The 15,483-nt window shown below is 35.7% G+C and overlaps 1 protein-coding gene across 3 annotated transcripts; it reads right to left on the reverse strand.

The window, feature by feature from the left end:
• LOC104889138 (YTH domain-containing protein ECT4) lies at positions 1 to 5,416 on the reverse strand. 3 transcript variants are annotated; one of them, XM_010674286.4, is made up of 8 exons: positions 5,242 to 5,416; positions 4,566 to 4,628; positions 4,323 to 4,467; positions 4,172 to 4,245; positions 3,586 to 4,071; positions 2,620 to 3,165; positions 2,295 to 2,507; positions 1 to 1,030 (listed from the first exon to the last, which is right to left on the reverse strand). In XM_010674286.4, exons 1-8 carry the CDS (start codon positions 5,278 to 5,280, stop codon positions 392 to 394), a joined length of 2,205 nt encoding a protein of 734 aa, XP_010672588.1. In that variant the 5' UTR covers positions 5,281 to 5,416; the 3' UTR covers positions 1 to 391. The 3 variants fall into 3 exon arrangements, with proteins under 3 accessions (XP_010672588.1, XP_010672590.1, XP_057249646.1); XM_010674288.4 differs by having other exon boundaries at positions 5,188 to 5,410; XM_057393663.1 differs by lacking the exon at positions 4,566 to 4,628 and having other exon boundaries at positions 5,188 to 5,411.
• Between the last annotated feature and the right edge of the window lie 10,067 nt (positions 5,417 to 15,483).

Below are 15,483 nucleotides of genomic sequence, written 5' to 3' on the forward strand. Positions count from 1 at the left end.
TGTGTGAACAATTAGAAAATTCAGATTAACATGAGCCATCAGTATTCAGCAAGATTTGCCAACAAAAATCAGGACTTTTGACTGTTACATCGAGTATAAACTAAAAATGGCCAAAAGGTGTAAACCAATAGGACTTCTTCCTCCTTGGAACAAAAACTAAACCCTCCAAACCAACCACCCCCTCCCCCCAACAAATAAGAAGATAAGAAACAAAAGCAGGAACAAAATAATGAAAAGCTCCTAGAACTATTGCCACAAGACTCGGGTATGGTACACTCCGACAGAAACAAAAACTCAGGCCTGAACAATATCAAGAAGACAACCACATTATACACACCCAGTGACCCAGATACTCAACATTACTCCTGGACTCACGAATACTCCACCATATTTACTTTCGCATAGCCCCCTTCACAAAACCACCCACTTTTCCATGTTGCAGTGCTTTGGGATCAAGCGCAATGGTCCCAATAGTAAGCATTTCAGATGATCGCTTGGCTCCGTCAACTTTGATCGGCAAAGAACCTACTGTTACAACGTTAGCTGGTGCATTAGCAGCTTCAGGCGTAACAGCAGTAGGAGATGAAGCAGCAGGTGCAGTCAATTGTCGTTCGCTTGGTTTTGGATGGATACTTAACGAACCAATCTTCAAAGAAGAACCATTGCCAATTTGCAAATCCGAGGAATCCTGCACCATGGCTGCAACATCAGACAAATGAACACCACCACCTGAAGACACTTCCGAAGATTTGACCAGTGTTTTTAAGCCACTTGAATTACTAGACTGTGCAACTTTCTCAACCCAGGTACCAGCCTCGTCCATTTTTTGGGAATGATCAATTGCAGTATTTAGCCTGACAGGAGCCTCAATCGAATGTACATGTCCATTAGCCCTTCGAAAATGACGAATTCTCTCTTCATGCATAATCTTCTGCCGATTTTCATAGTACATAAAGTCATCCAACAAAGAGGTTTTTGATGAGTAGTTCCTGAACAGCTTAAGCATCTCCACACCTTGCTTATGCATTATCTGCACATACAACATAGCAAAAAATTTAGGCACAAAATCAATTTGTTCCATAAATTCTGGAAAGCTGTAAGCAACGCATCGCCAAGGTGAAACATGGCCTGACCTTTTAAGCAACATAGTGGATGCAGGAGCTGCATGTGTAAAAAAGACTTTTTCTGTCCTATTAAGAGATTGCCCCAAACTAAAAATGATTATGCACCCCTTTACTCTCACATTCAAAGCATTTGGTCCCACCAATATTTGTCTCTTTTCAACTACACCGAACCAAAAATTAAAATAGCAACTTAACCCTAATGGAGCAAACAAAAAGGACTGAGGGAGTAATAATTAGATCCTACTCCTTGGAAAGAAATGGGGGCACCAATTGCTCACAAGCCAATATAGGTGTTCCCGTGCTAAGTGAAGCTGAAATAACAAATGTGTCGAACTTAAGTTGGACAAGCATGTGGCAACTCAATAAGTAGAGTTTCCAATTTATTTACATCAGCCAAACCTCACAGGATCGACTTTCATGGTGTCCTACGCTCAGAGGTCAGCCATATGCTGGGAATTGGTATGGACTAGATTTCCCTATTTCCTCAGTAAGGGGTCAAACATTGACGCTCCTGGACTTTGGCATGTCATATAAGCAGGAAAACAGAGATACTTACACAAAAGAGAGCCATTTAGAAAATTTTACAAAAATAAAGGTCACCGAAAATATCTATGAAGGAAAAAGTCCACCAAGATATAGTAGCAAAGAGAGACAGAGTTAGGTAGGTAATCTCCACATCAGGTTTCAGAAAAGCTTTCCTTTATGTACTGAGGAGGCACAAAATCAACGAATCCTACTGTTTCCTCAAATGATATTCTTTGCAAGTGTAAAATCCCGAATCCTCATGGAACGAGAGCTGATTCATTAGGTATACCCAAGAAAGACATGCTCCTAGGTGATGTGCCCACCAATTAAGAGAGTATAAGGGTCTACTTATCATGATACAAGCTTCTGTTTTTGACTTGTGGCTACATCACCCAGCATATGTACCCGAAAATAGGAACTCTCTTGACATCAAGAAATAGGAACACTATAGATGAACATGAGATAAAAAAAACATATGACCAAAATAAGACTTTGTCAAATCCCCTCATAGTACCACCTCACCAAGAAGCAAAAGAATAAACAAACACTGCATCTAGAAAAAAGCAAAGCTCCTCAAGCCTCAAGAATTTCCCTTTCTAGAGTAATATAATACGTATAAATAAAGAGTCAACAAGATGTTATCACCTCTTGTGTATCTCTGCTATTAGTCACTGGCTTGTGCTCATTGTTCTCCAATATGATGTGGCGAAAAGTGGGGTTTGGCACATCTTTTATAATATGCCATTTAACAGGGAAACTGCCACTCCACTTGTCTTGCTGCCAAAAGTCCATATCCTTATCAAAATCGACTGGACCAATCATCTCTGCAACACCACAGAACTGTCCACTTGCATTGACCTGCAGATATAAGAAGTAAATAAGTACAACACACTAAGAGAGACACATAAATTTTTTGTCTTAAATTTAAAAATTCACAATTGAGCTTCACCATAATAACGACTACACTTACAGAAAAGAAGAGGAAGACTGGGCAGCCTCTTGGTTTTCCTGCAGCTATCTTTTGAGCATCTTCATACGCAGTGCTAAGTTTCTTGTTGCCATTGGGCGTAGAAGACCAAACATTGTACTTAATGCTTTTATGCACATCATCCTCACTATAAGATTTTATGACAAAAAACTTTGCAGCAGGACAGTCCACTGAAAAGTCATCTTTGTTGTACTGATCAGCTGAAATTACAATATTTCCTTCAGCATTACAGTCCCCAGCCCTAGTGGAGTAGGCTTTCACAATGAATTTATTTTTTGATTTGTTGGTTCTTGGCCCTCGATTCTGCTCACCCAATTGATCAGGGTTCCCATTGCTCTCATTAGAAGGTCTTCTGTAATAAAATTTGGACCAGGAATCGTTTAAATCAGCTTGACCGTTGGTGCCTGTACCATACTCCGCCAAACCACCACCCATTGAATATGGATATTTCACTTGATTAGCTTGAGATAGAAGCTTCCCATATGAAATATTTCTCGTAGATTGCAGTGATCCCGGGGCATTTCCACCCTGCAGTATATGGGAACACAGCAGTTTCAGTTAATCATGTAGTAACATTTACTGAATAAGGTCCCAGAAAGAATAGGAGACATGAACAATACCCACGCACAGAATATCTCAACTTAAGATAACAAGTATGTGGGAGGATAATATACATAAAAACTGATCTATATACAATATTTATAATCATACACAATTAGAACAACAGAAGTATGTTCTGTAAGCCCTGAGAACGCACACCAAACAATATCCATTGCTATACAATGTGCACCTCAGTGCTCATTATCTTACAATGTGCACTAGATAATGCTCATTATCAAACCATGAACTATGACTATCCAATTTTCGCTAGCCATCACATTTCACAAGATAAAGCAACATTCTGTTAGCAGGCAACAATTATTAAGATACCACATTATTAAATCATACCTGTGGCGCATGTGATGAAGCTGCATGGACTGGCACAACAGAGCCATTACTTCTATTACTCATAGGACGCTTGCTTGTTCCTGTACCAATCTTTGAACCTTGCGATGTTCCTGCGACTGCATGTGTCTGGCTGGAGGCAGCTTTAGAAGAATTCATAGAGAATGTAGCAGGAGATGAGGAATGTGTGCGCTTAGCAGCAGAGCCATTTGTTCGATTCATAGCAGATGGAGCTACATCTGACAGTGTATCTGTTGTACTAGTTGCAACAATATCAGGGCCAGATTGGACAAGAACGGGATAATATCCAGAAGAGGAGGCTGCATTTGGATAAGGTGATACAGTATAGTAAGGTTGTGGCCCCACGTATGGACCATCAACTCCTAGCATAGCACCAGGTATATAAGGATTGTAAGGGTTAAATGGCGAATCTCCCAATCCATAAGTAGGTGTATAATATACATAAGGCAAATTTTCCGTTTGTGCACCCTAAACAGAAATGAAAAACATCAGAACTTCATACCAAGAAAGTAAAGAAAGGAAACTATAACAAGTTAAAGCTGAGTTAAAGTACGAGTTCCGAACTCACCGCATACTGGATATCTGCACCATCTACACCAAAAACTGCATGGTGGTCATCCCATTCGCCGGGTGATTCAAATCCTGCCCATTTATTTAGGTCAATAAGACCCTTCATACATTTTAACTTCTACTAAAGACATAAATGGACCATAGTATACCTGTACAATAATAACCATAACCAGGGGCAGCAGGATAATATAAATTTGGGTCGACAACATACTCAGCGGATCCATCACTTGCCATCATTTCAAAGTTCTCAAAAACTGGACTAGGTAAGCGTGGGTTCAACTCAGTACCTGGCATCTGAAAAGCAACAGAGATGAGCATTGAAATATACACAACAACCACATTAAACATTCAAAAGAATTCATATCACACATAATCCGCAAAAAAAAAAATACCACATAAGTTTCTGTATTTCCATTGTCAGGAACAGTATACATCTCAAATCCAAGACTGCCACCCTGTAGACGAGCACGAAGAGAATCAACACACACCATCCACCCATAGAACAAATCCATGAAATTTGTGCTTACGAAAAAACTAATAATCAAACTACAAAATACCCAACGCCCTACCACAGAAGCTCATAATCAACAACACAGATATTACCAAGCAATCAATTGGCCGTGTTTCAAACAGTAAATAAAAATCTCTACATAATTTAAAGATAAAGCTACGCCTGGAATTAACTTCAAGTTAGAGAACAAGAACTCGATACTCGAACACACGAAAGCTTACATAACATGAGTCTCGCTAACAAGCAACAAACCAAGCTAACTACTGGAAACCCATTTGCGACACTTAGTTAAGATTAAATTCCGCTGAAGTTCGAAAACAAACTTACAAAACCAATCCCTAATGGAAAGGAATATAATTAGAGAAACTCAAACAACAAAACAATTCAAAACCCTAGAAGAGACCATATACTATAACATCGATATTATCAAAACTGCAACAAAAAGGGGAATTGCGCTAACACCAAGAAGAACCCAATGAAAAAAATTAGCAGTGAGAAATTACCAGAGAAAGCAAGTCAAGTCATAACTTGATCTAAAAAGTTGTAAGAGAAGATACCGAGCAATGAAAGAGAGACAAAGGAGTCTCAATCGACATTGTTAAGAGTTGAAATTTCCTTAGGTAGTAGCGGAAGAAGTAAACCCTAACCCTAGAAAAGAGGAGAGAGAAAATGAGAAAGGGGGGAAAAGATGGCAAATTCGCTGGAGAATTTTAGAGAGTGGAAGTGGAAAGATGAAATGTGTATTTATTCTTCAGCGTTAACATTGCGTTTTGGTGAAAAATGATGCTACGCGCCGTTTCCCCTCCACCACAAAACTTTCGAATTTTCTAATCCCTCCTTTTTTTGTCCTCTTAAAATGTTTTTAGAGTTTTTTTTGTTTTTACTTTTGTCCCCATTTTTCTGATAATTTTTTGAGATTGAACTTTCATATTTAGGACATTCAAGAAAAAGAGGGTGAAAGAAATTATAAAAAATTAATATGAAGGAGGGGTTTTGAGAATGGACTTTTATGTTTATTTGATTTTTTTGGTAAACAAGAATGTTTGGGAGGATAATAACTAATAATAATTACCAGATTACTCCAATTGATGAAATTGAAGAAGATTGTTCTCTACTTCCAAAATTATATCAGAGACATGTGTTTGGATTTGATTAAAGAAAATTATTGTGTATGCTTGTTTTTTAATTTGTTGATTATTGTTATTTTCAAAATATCAATAAATTATGGCTTGTTGCCTTTAAGTGATTGGCGCGTGTATGGTGTCGCACCAATTAATTTGTGGCACGACATTTAGGCAAGTCAGTGCCTGCTGACTTGTGTAAAAGCCTTGATATTTGCGCGGTTTTGGCTTTTTTGATGCTTGTGGATACTCGAACAACTCTTGGGTGACATGAATTATAAGAAAAAGATTTATGCCATAAAAAGGATTTTATAGTCTTCACGTATAATTTTGAGGCTGAATTGTTGTCCTTAATGTTACAAGGATGGCTCACCACTTGATGGGTGATTTAATGGTGGTACATTATATATAATATTATATAAGTCGACAACAAGTTTTTAAAGTAAAACTTATAAACCTAATTGGATATTTGAAAAACCATAGGGATAATTTAGAGACTTATACATTGTGATTTTCCCGTCTTTACTTCATAATTGGTCAATGAACCAAAGATTGAGTTTCAGGGTAACGGTACGAATATGACTAGGAATCATATTCGCCCATTATTGGCCTCTACTTAATAAGATTCATCTTCGAGTTTCATGCAAATAAATAACAGTGTAATATGTTCATTCATTATAACGGTTAATCTAGATCGGTTCGCTAAACACACAAGAGACTAACTTTTAGTGACATATTACTTATGCAATCAAAATTACTGGGAACCTAACAAGTTGTCCAAATTATCTGATTCTAGTGTTGGAACATTTATTTAGGTCTTTGATTAACATAAATAAGTATGTGCACTGATGAAAGCAGTAAAGCATATAACATGCATATGAACATAATAATGTGTGAAATACAAAAGAAAAACAAAGATTAAAGAAGAATATACAAGAGAGAATGAATTCTTTGAGGATCGACATCATGAAAAATAAATTATTCATATAAGAAAAATTTGTCAGATCCCACCTTTTATAACCAGTTTTTTTTTGTGAGAAACCACTTTTTAATTTGTTTTGGTTAATAAGCCACCTTTTTTGTTGAAAGCCACCTTTTGCCGGAAAATAGTAATTGACCGATAAATTTCGGCGTCGACCATCACGTGCATGACACGTGATGTCATTAAACCCTTCTTTCTTCTTTTTTTTTCCAGATTTCCCCCAACCCCACCTTCTTCCTTCATCTCTCTCTTCCTTCAATTCCACTCCATCTACCCGTATCTCTGTAAATTGCAAAGGGATTCATGTCCATTTGTATAAAACTGGTTCCAAGTCCATCTATCTTACACGGATACAAAAACCGAGCAAACAACAACGTGCAATCATCCAAAACGGCACAATTAGAGATTAATTGTTCTGATTCTTCATAAAATGGAAGATGCTCCTAGTTCTCCGAATCACCAGCATACGGCCGCCTTTGAAAACCCTCACCCACCTTAAGTTTTGCGCTTACATGTTCAAGAGTAACCTCAAATTCTACATTGCCCCACCTACAACCCTAGGATCCCCTGATCCTAAAGGTTTTGCCAAACTTGCTCCAAATTCAGGGAATCTCTCAACTACCTAAAGTTGAACAATCTTAATTCTTAAACAAACCAATAACATTACACTTTGAATCCAAAGGAAAATCAATAACTTTATGGGTCAATAATGTCAATTCATGATATAATTTTACAAGAACAACAAGAGCAAGAGTAATTTGAGTGCCTTGAGAGAAATGAATTGCAATAGAAAGTACATAATTACCAATTACACCCTCAAATTGATCAGGTAAAGAAAAGCAACATAATCAAAGTTCAAACCTTCTTCATGTTCAATTTCACCTTCTTCTTCTCCCCTGAAATGTTTAATCCAAGCTGAATGACTTGCCTCTTTCTCTCCTCCATTCTCAACACTCTTTTCAGAGATTTCCCTTATTTCCCTTCTTAATTCACCATCATTTTTCACAGAATTTTCTTCAATGGGTTTGTTAAAAGACTCACAAATTACATGTAAACCACCAAAAATCATAACATCTTCAAGGGTAATTCACAAACACTAAATATATGAAAGAATTAGTCTTTGGACACCAAAATTCACAAACACCAATAATTAAATCTTTGTTACAGGAAATTTTATTATGTAAAGAAGCATGAATTCCATCAATAATACTAGAATGAATCCAAGTTATAGCATGATTTGTGAATCGAAGGAAGAGAGAGATGAAGGAAGAGGGTGGGTTTGGGGGGGAAATTTGGAAAAAAAAATAAAAAGAAGGGTTTAATGACATCACGTGTCATGCACGTGATGGTCAACGCCGGAATTTATCGGTCAATTACTATTTTCCGGCAACAGGTGAATTTCAACAAAAAAGAAAGCAAAAAAGGTGGCTAATTATCCAAAAAAAATTAAAAGGTGGTTTCTCACAAAAAAGTGGTTATAAAAGGTGGTTTTTGACAAATTTTCCTTCATATAATAATAAATAAACTGGAATTGGTCCTCATAAATTATACTTTCGTGACTTGGGTCTTGTGTAACGATTCACAGGAGAAGCAATCTTGAAAGTTGAAATATGTAATTAATGGACTTTGAGTGTTTGATGTATTTGGAATGTTGTAGAGAGTTTTTGAGAGTATTTTGTAGTATGAGGGCTTAAAAAAGTGTAACACCCCCAAAATCCATACACGTCTACGACTACGTCGCATCGACTTTGGGAGTGTTACCGCCGCGATGAAACGCAAGGCATAATAAGGAAGAACGTTAACTCAAATCATTGTCTCGAAAACTGAAATGCAGCGGAAATAAAAATGTAACTACGACTCGGGAATCATCAACGACCCCTTTTATTCAAACCACAAACCAATTAAGTAAATCATAGGAATCTTATAGTACGTAATTAAATGCTTTAAAGTTCAAATACTAATGACTATCCCCCGTATGCTCGGTATCATGCAACAGCACCAGTACACCTAGTCTGCTCCCCATTGTAGCATCAATGGTTCATCACATGTCAACAGACACATAATAACACACAATCAGCTATGATGAGTACATAATAAACCATTGAATGCATATAAACATAAACAAGCAATAATGAACAATCCTAAGCATGATACTACAATAACGTTACATCATTTACTCTTTATTTAGTTGGCATCGAACGAGCACCGTCATCTTACTAAAATCATACGGTCTACTTAATCCTTAATAGACAACATGGTCTATTAGATGAAATGCAAATACGGTTTTGTTCCGTCTCACACCCATCACCTTAGTATGCATACCCCCAAGATCGTACGGAACCTTCCGCCTACTTGAGTTATCAAAATTTATAAGGACACTATTGTCATCACAGTAGGCCTGCGTAAGAGTGTAGAACAAGTCCCACACTCCCCCCATTGTTCATCACTTGTAGGGAGTCCAACTACAAGTTTATTGCCATAGTTCATTCTTAATACTGTCCATTTATATCACAATTAAATAGAATCATTTAACATGTTCTCTTAGTTACAGTACTTAAATATTTTCTCTTGTAACACTCTTGTTACACCATGGATCAGATAATACGAATACAATACTCATGTTCATAATACGATAGAATTACGCATTTCAATGCCACATATCGATTTCCAATCATAAACATGTTACCAAACAATCTCAACAATCAAAACGTTCCCTATCATGATTCTAGGTTCCGATAGAATAAATCACAACCTAATCATGATACTAGTACTTGCAACTAAACTAGTACGCGTACGTACCTTGTAACGGAGAATTTTCGCTGCGTTAACCAAACGTTCCACTTATGAAATTGGGACCTAAACGACTAAATAAGTACTTCAGTGCTACGTCCTTGATAATATTATCAACTAATACGTAACTAACTATAACGACTTAGTAATTCGATATATAAACGATAGCTAATCTCATTGTTTATTAACTTCCTTTTCTTTTTTATTCTATTGAGTTTAGCGTCTTTTAAGAGTCAATGTTAGTGAGCCAAACTTATTTTAGTTAGTTTAATCACCTAACACCTTTACCAAGTCCATTCAAGTCATATGTCAAATACTCCAAAATCAGGTTCGAATAGCAAGGTTATAACTTCCAACTAATGAACACCACAAACGCGACGCACCACGTTCCTTCGCACCACTTCGCTCGCTCGCAAACCCTCGATCCTCGCGCAAGACCTTCGACGCTCGATCTGTCGGCTCGCCTTGAACACCACACGCACACACGACACACAACACACTCAAGCCCCTAGCCTCGCTCGTCGCGCAAAAACCTCGAACACCCACGCACAATCTTGCTCGCACAACCCTTGTCGCGCACCGCACACCCAACACTCTCGCTTGCACCACCTCCGTCACACGTCGCGCACCTTCACACCCTCGCTCACTCCATTACTCGCACACCAATTCGTCAAAATTCAGAGGAGGCGACGAAAGAGAAGGAGAGAGAAGGGAGAATTTGAGAGAGAGAATCTGAGGGAGAGGGAGAGAACGGCTGAGGGAGAGAAAATTAGGGTTCAGAATTTTTTTTTCTTTCCTATTTATAGTGTGGCAACACTAGGTCCAGTATGACTCGGTTTAATTTATTAATTCCGAAATTAAACTAAACCGAACTATAATCGAATTACATTAAAGTTGTAAACATACTCAACTGTATTATTATCATTTTTTGTAAATAATACTAAAATACCTTTCAATTATACTCTTTATATTTTCTTAATTGTAAAGAGTTAACTCCAAAAATACGGTGTATTACCGAAAGTGTGTTCGAAAAGTCTCCATGAGAGTGTAAAAACTCGAGTAGAGACTACTTATAGGAAAACAATTCTGAAAACTACGTGTAGGAGATTGTAACACCCCCAAAATCCATACACGTCTAAACTACGTCGCATCGACTTTGGGAGTGTTTACCGCCGCGGTAAAACGTAAGGTTTATTGAAATGAAGACATTAACTTACTCATTATGAAAACTAATCTGCAGTGGAAATAATATGATAACTACAACTCGAAGATCACCATTGGCCCCTTTTATTCAAACCATTAACTACATATATTATAATAATTCTATAAGTTCAACTAAAACATTTAAAAGTTAATAAACCAGAGAATATCCCTCATATGCCCAAACTCATGCAGCATTACCAGCATACCTAATATGCTCCCAACGAATATCAATGGTTCATCACAGGTCAACAAATAAACACAAATAACAAACAATCAGTTATGATGAGTACGTATTTAAATAGTGAAATAATATACCAAGCATAATCAAATTAATAAGAACCATTCGTAGACATGATACTACGAGAGTGTTACATTATATTACTTTTATAATTTAGTGGCAACGAACGGGCATCGTCATCTTTCTAGAATCATACAGGCTACTTAATCCTTAATAGACAACTTGGTCTATTAGATGGAATACAAATGCGGTTTCGTTCCGCTTCACACCCATCACCCTTAGTATGTATACCCCTAATATCGTATGGAACCTTACCGCCTACTTGAGTTATCAAAATTTATAAGCACACTACGGTCGTCATAGTAGGCCTGCGTAGGAGTGTAGAACAAGTCCCACACTCCCCCCATTGTTCATTACTTGTAGGGATTCCAACTACAAGTTTATCGCCAAATATCCTTCTTAGTGTTATTCATTCACATAACATTAAACATATAATTACTTAATGTTCTTTTTTAGATACATTGCTTAGTTCTTCAGCTTAGGCAACCTCTTGTAACATCCTTGCTACAACAATAAATCATAGGGTTCCAATCCAATTCATTATGCTTGTGATACGATAGAACTACGCATTCCAATAATAATGCAATCCAATTCACAAGTCATACAACCAGGAAATACATACAGATTTCCAATAGATTTCATGTTACTAAACAATTTCATCAATCATAATCATACAATTGTTCCCTATCATGTTTATAGGTTTCCATGAAAGAATACATAACCTAAACATGATACTAACATATCCAATTGAACTAGTACGCGGACGTACCTTGTCACGAAGAATCTTTATTGACTACTTAAACGTCCCGCTTATGAAATTGGGACCTAATCGAAATAATAAAAGTATTTCAGTGCTAGGTCCTTGATATTATTAAAATAAAAATCAACTTAACTAATTATGTAAAACATAGTGTTTCGAATAATAAAATAAACATTCTTGTTATTTTAACTTTCTTTTCATAAACTTTATTGAAATTAACATATTTAGGACTTAATAGTATGTTTGTAAATCTGATTTCTTTTAACTTATTTTATACTTCTTCATAACCACAAAACTTAAAAAACTATATGTAAGTATTATAAAACCAGAGTTTGAGAATAAAATCATCCTAAGGACTAATAGTATAATCAAGAACCCGATTTCTTTAAACTTATAAAGTGCTTTTTTTACAACAACAAAACTTAAACCATTATATATACCAGTATTATAAAAATCAAATTTGGAAAATAAAGTTATCATAAGAATGACAGGCTAAAGTCGTATCACCTAATAAAAAATAACCTAAGGTCCATTAACTAGTAGTCAATTAAGTTAAGAGATGTAAGTAAGGTAATATCCTGCACCAAAATACCTTCTTAAATAAGTACATCTATGACAGCGGAAGCTCCAAGCTTTGGGCGGACTATTACTTGGATCCCCCTTAAGCCTAAGCTTAAGAGAATAAGCATTTTACAACATGGGCTACTAAAGTTTACTTATAAAATAACCATCTTAAACTTCATAACCAAAATATTACAAACCCAAAATCACCATGGTTTTTCAAATATTGTCCACCATGTTAACAACAACAAATATAAGTCTTCACAAGAGCACTTGATATCCGTACATAAATATTAATAGTTTTCTTTCACAATTACTTTAGGAAAATATTATGGTGCCTGAATTTAGTTTTCTTTCATAATTACTTTATTTCGACCATCCTAAAAGAATATAATATGCAACACATCAAATACTCACATCCTCATTGTTTCCTTACTACCATTATGGTAGTTCATCACCGTTTACCTTCCTCAACTTCAACGTTGGGATCTTTGAACTCTTCTCCTTGAATGGACAAGACTCTTCCTTGGATCCTTCCTTTGCCACCATGGAATCTACCTCGTCCACCACCTCCTTGATTGTTTCTGAAATTCTGTTGGCCTGTACCCCAACCTTGATTCATAGGCACTGTTCTGCTAGCATAGTTTCCAGTGCAGCTTTAGCCTTGCCTAGGACCCCTTTCATCTGGACAATCTTTTATCATATTACCTTCCTTCTGACATAGGAAACATACGTACCTACCCGAATAATTCTTCCCTCTATGGCTTTTTCCACACTTCTCACACTTCACATCTCGGTTTTGGGGTATGTGGTCATACGATGTTCCTGAAGATCTACTAGCAAACGTCCTCCCATAAGACTCTTGCCTTGGCTTCTTAATTCCTTCTTCAACACCTTTACCTCTATTATTCCTCTTACTGACCTCCTACTCACATTGATTAATTCTTTCATGCTCCAATGCTTGATCATGTAGTTCTTGAAAACTCGCATAATGGCATACCCTCTTCTGGTACTCAAAGTTTACCCTTCAAATAACCTAGCATAATCAAACTGATAATTTCCCTTGACGTAAAGAATAGAAACTCATTCTCCATCCTTCGCTGCAAAGAGGGTGGGCAAAATCTCTCTCCAAGTTTTTCTAAGAACTTTTACCAAGTAAAATTCCGCTCGTGGGTACCATTTTTTAAAGTGTGAGGTTTTTTGATTTGGATGATATAAGTTAAGCTTTTGTAAATGATTTTTAAAGCAAGTTGAGTAAGATAATGACTTATCGAAATTAGGCTGTTGGTATTGACAAGTGATTTTAGAACACAGAAATGACAAATGAGAGATGTAAAAGCCAGAGTTATGGTGAAAATTGAAAATGTTTGAGCTGATGGTTTGGTATTGATGATTGAATTAAGGTACACATTGTTCACCCACTTTTTTTCAAAAGAAATGCACTTATATAATTTAAGTATAAATGGATCGCATTTGAGTAATTGATGAGATTTTGAGATATATGTTACAATGATGTATTACTTGTACAATTGATTGAGATTTTATATGGTAGACTATCGATTGTTGGTTGAAGACCACATGATTCTAAATATAGTGTTAAGGATTATAAATTAATCAAGTAAAATAGTCTACGAAGTATGGTTCTAAACATATGCTTGGTGAATATATGACATATGTTCATGATCCTTTAAAGCTAAAGACTAATATCTAAATGTGAGAGATTGTTGTATGACTAATACTACTAAGGGTATTTTGAATATATATATATATATATATATATATATATATATATATATATATATATATATATATATATATTCAAGACATACTAATTACTAAGTTCATCTTTTCAAGTCGTTTGATATATAAGAAATGATTGTACTTTTAAGTTGTTGTTACTTAAGTATTTCCATCCCATAAATATTTTGGATAATTCCCTAATTGAATTATGTGATAAGGTCGAACTTTTGATTAAATTGAATGAATATATGTTATGTGTATACGTTTTACTTATAAGTTGCAAAAGTCATATTACTTTATTAACTAATTTCATCCTATATGACAATATTTTAGTTAAAATGATTAATTTGTTGGTCATTTTTTCCCTTTAAGCAAAAACTTTGGAACTTATACTTTATTATAATTAATAACATGGCCTTAGGAATATGAGATAGATTCATTATTATTCATACTCACGTATGTTTATGACTAATCTTTATCAAGTTATTTTTACCACTACAATACCAACAACATACATTATCTTTGAAAAGGTAAAATTCTGATTTGTTTATGGTAGAGGAGAAATTATTATGTAATTGGTGATATGGGATCATTTTTAGGAATAAAGTCTAGAGAAAATTATGGGCAATGCATATCTTTCGTAAATGGAAGGTTTTTATCTGGAGAATGTTGCATAGAGCCTTAGCAACAAATACTAACCTTAGAAAGAGGAAAATCCTAGTTAGGCAGGAATGTTACTTCTACTAAGGATGAGGAGTCGGAGAATCACCTTTTCAGAGATTGCGAAATCATTAAAAGGATATGGAAAGGATCCCCTTTAGGGCTCCAAGTAGAGAACGATATTTACATATAATACCCCGATAATTCTCTATTTTTCAAAATACCTTTTTAATATAAAACTTAGAGAATCATCAAAGCATTATCACCCATGTGATAACTTATCGGCTTATTCAGAATTTTGCAGTAGAAAACATAATAATTAACTAACGTCAACTTCAAAAGTCAATAAACAACGTCAATGTTAACTTAAAACTAAACAAACTATAAAGTATATAAACTAATGTACGATAAATAATTTTAAACTACACAAGTTCTCCAATCCCGAACCCAATGATGCATCATCTTCAATCCTGTAGATGACATCATGACAATGCACTATTGATCTAGAGAGTCTGCTCACCAATAATGGATCATCACAGGATCAATAAGGCATAGCCATGATCAATATACACAAACAAAAGCACGTAATCAGCAAAGCTAAGTACTACATAATAAATAAATAAACAAACCTAATAAGGCTCTCGATCCTCATAGAGTAGTGAAATAATAATAAAAAAGGGAACA

Source organism: Beta vulgaris, chromosome 3 (assembly GCF_026745355.1).
Source record: "Beta vulgaris subsp. vulgaris cultivar EL10 chromosome 3, EL10.2, whole genome shotgun sequence".
In the NCBI taxonomy this organism is placed as follows: Eukaryota; Viridiplantae; Streptophyta; class Magnoliopsida; order Caryophyllales; family Amaranthaceae; genus Beta; species Beta vulgaris.

Excerpts from the sequence above, each read along its gene's own strand:
- LOC104889138 (XM_010674286.4), bottom strand. The coding sequence starts at position 5,280 with ATGTCGATTGAGACTCCTTTGTCTCTCTTTCATTGCTCG. Across the intron at positions 4,468-4,565 it reads GAAATACAGAAACTTATGTG|ATGCCAGGTACTGAGTTGAA; the intron begins GTATTTTTTTTT and ends GTTGCTTTTCAG. Across the intron at positions 3,166-3,585 it reads CTTCATCACATGCGCCACAG|GGTGGAAATGCCCCGGGATC; the intron begins GTATGATTTAAT and ends CATATACTGCAG.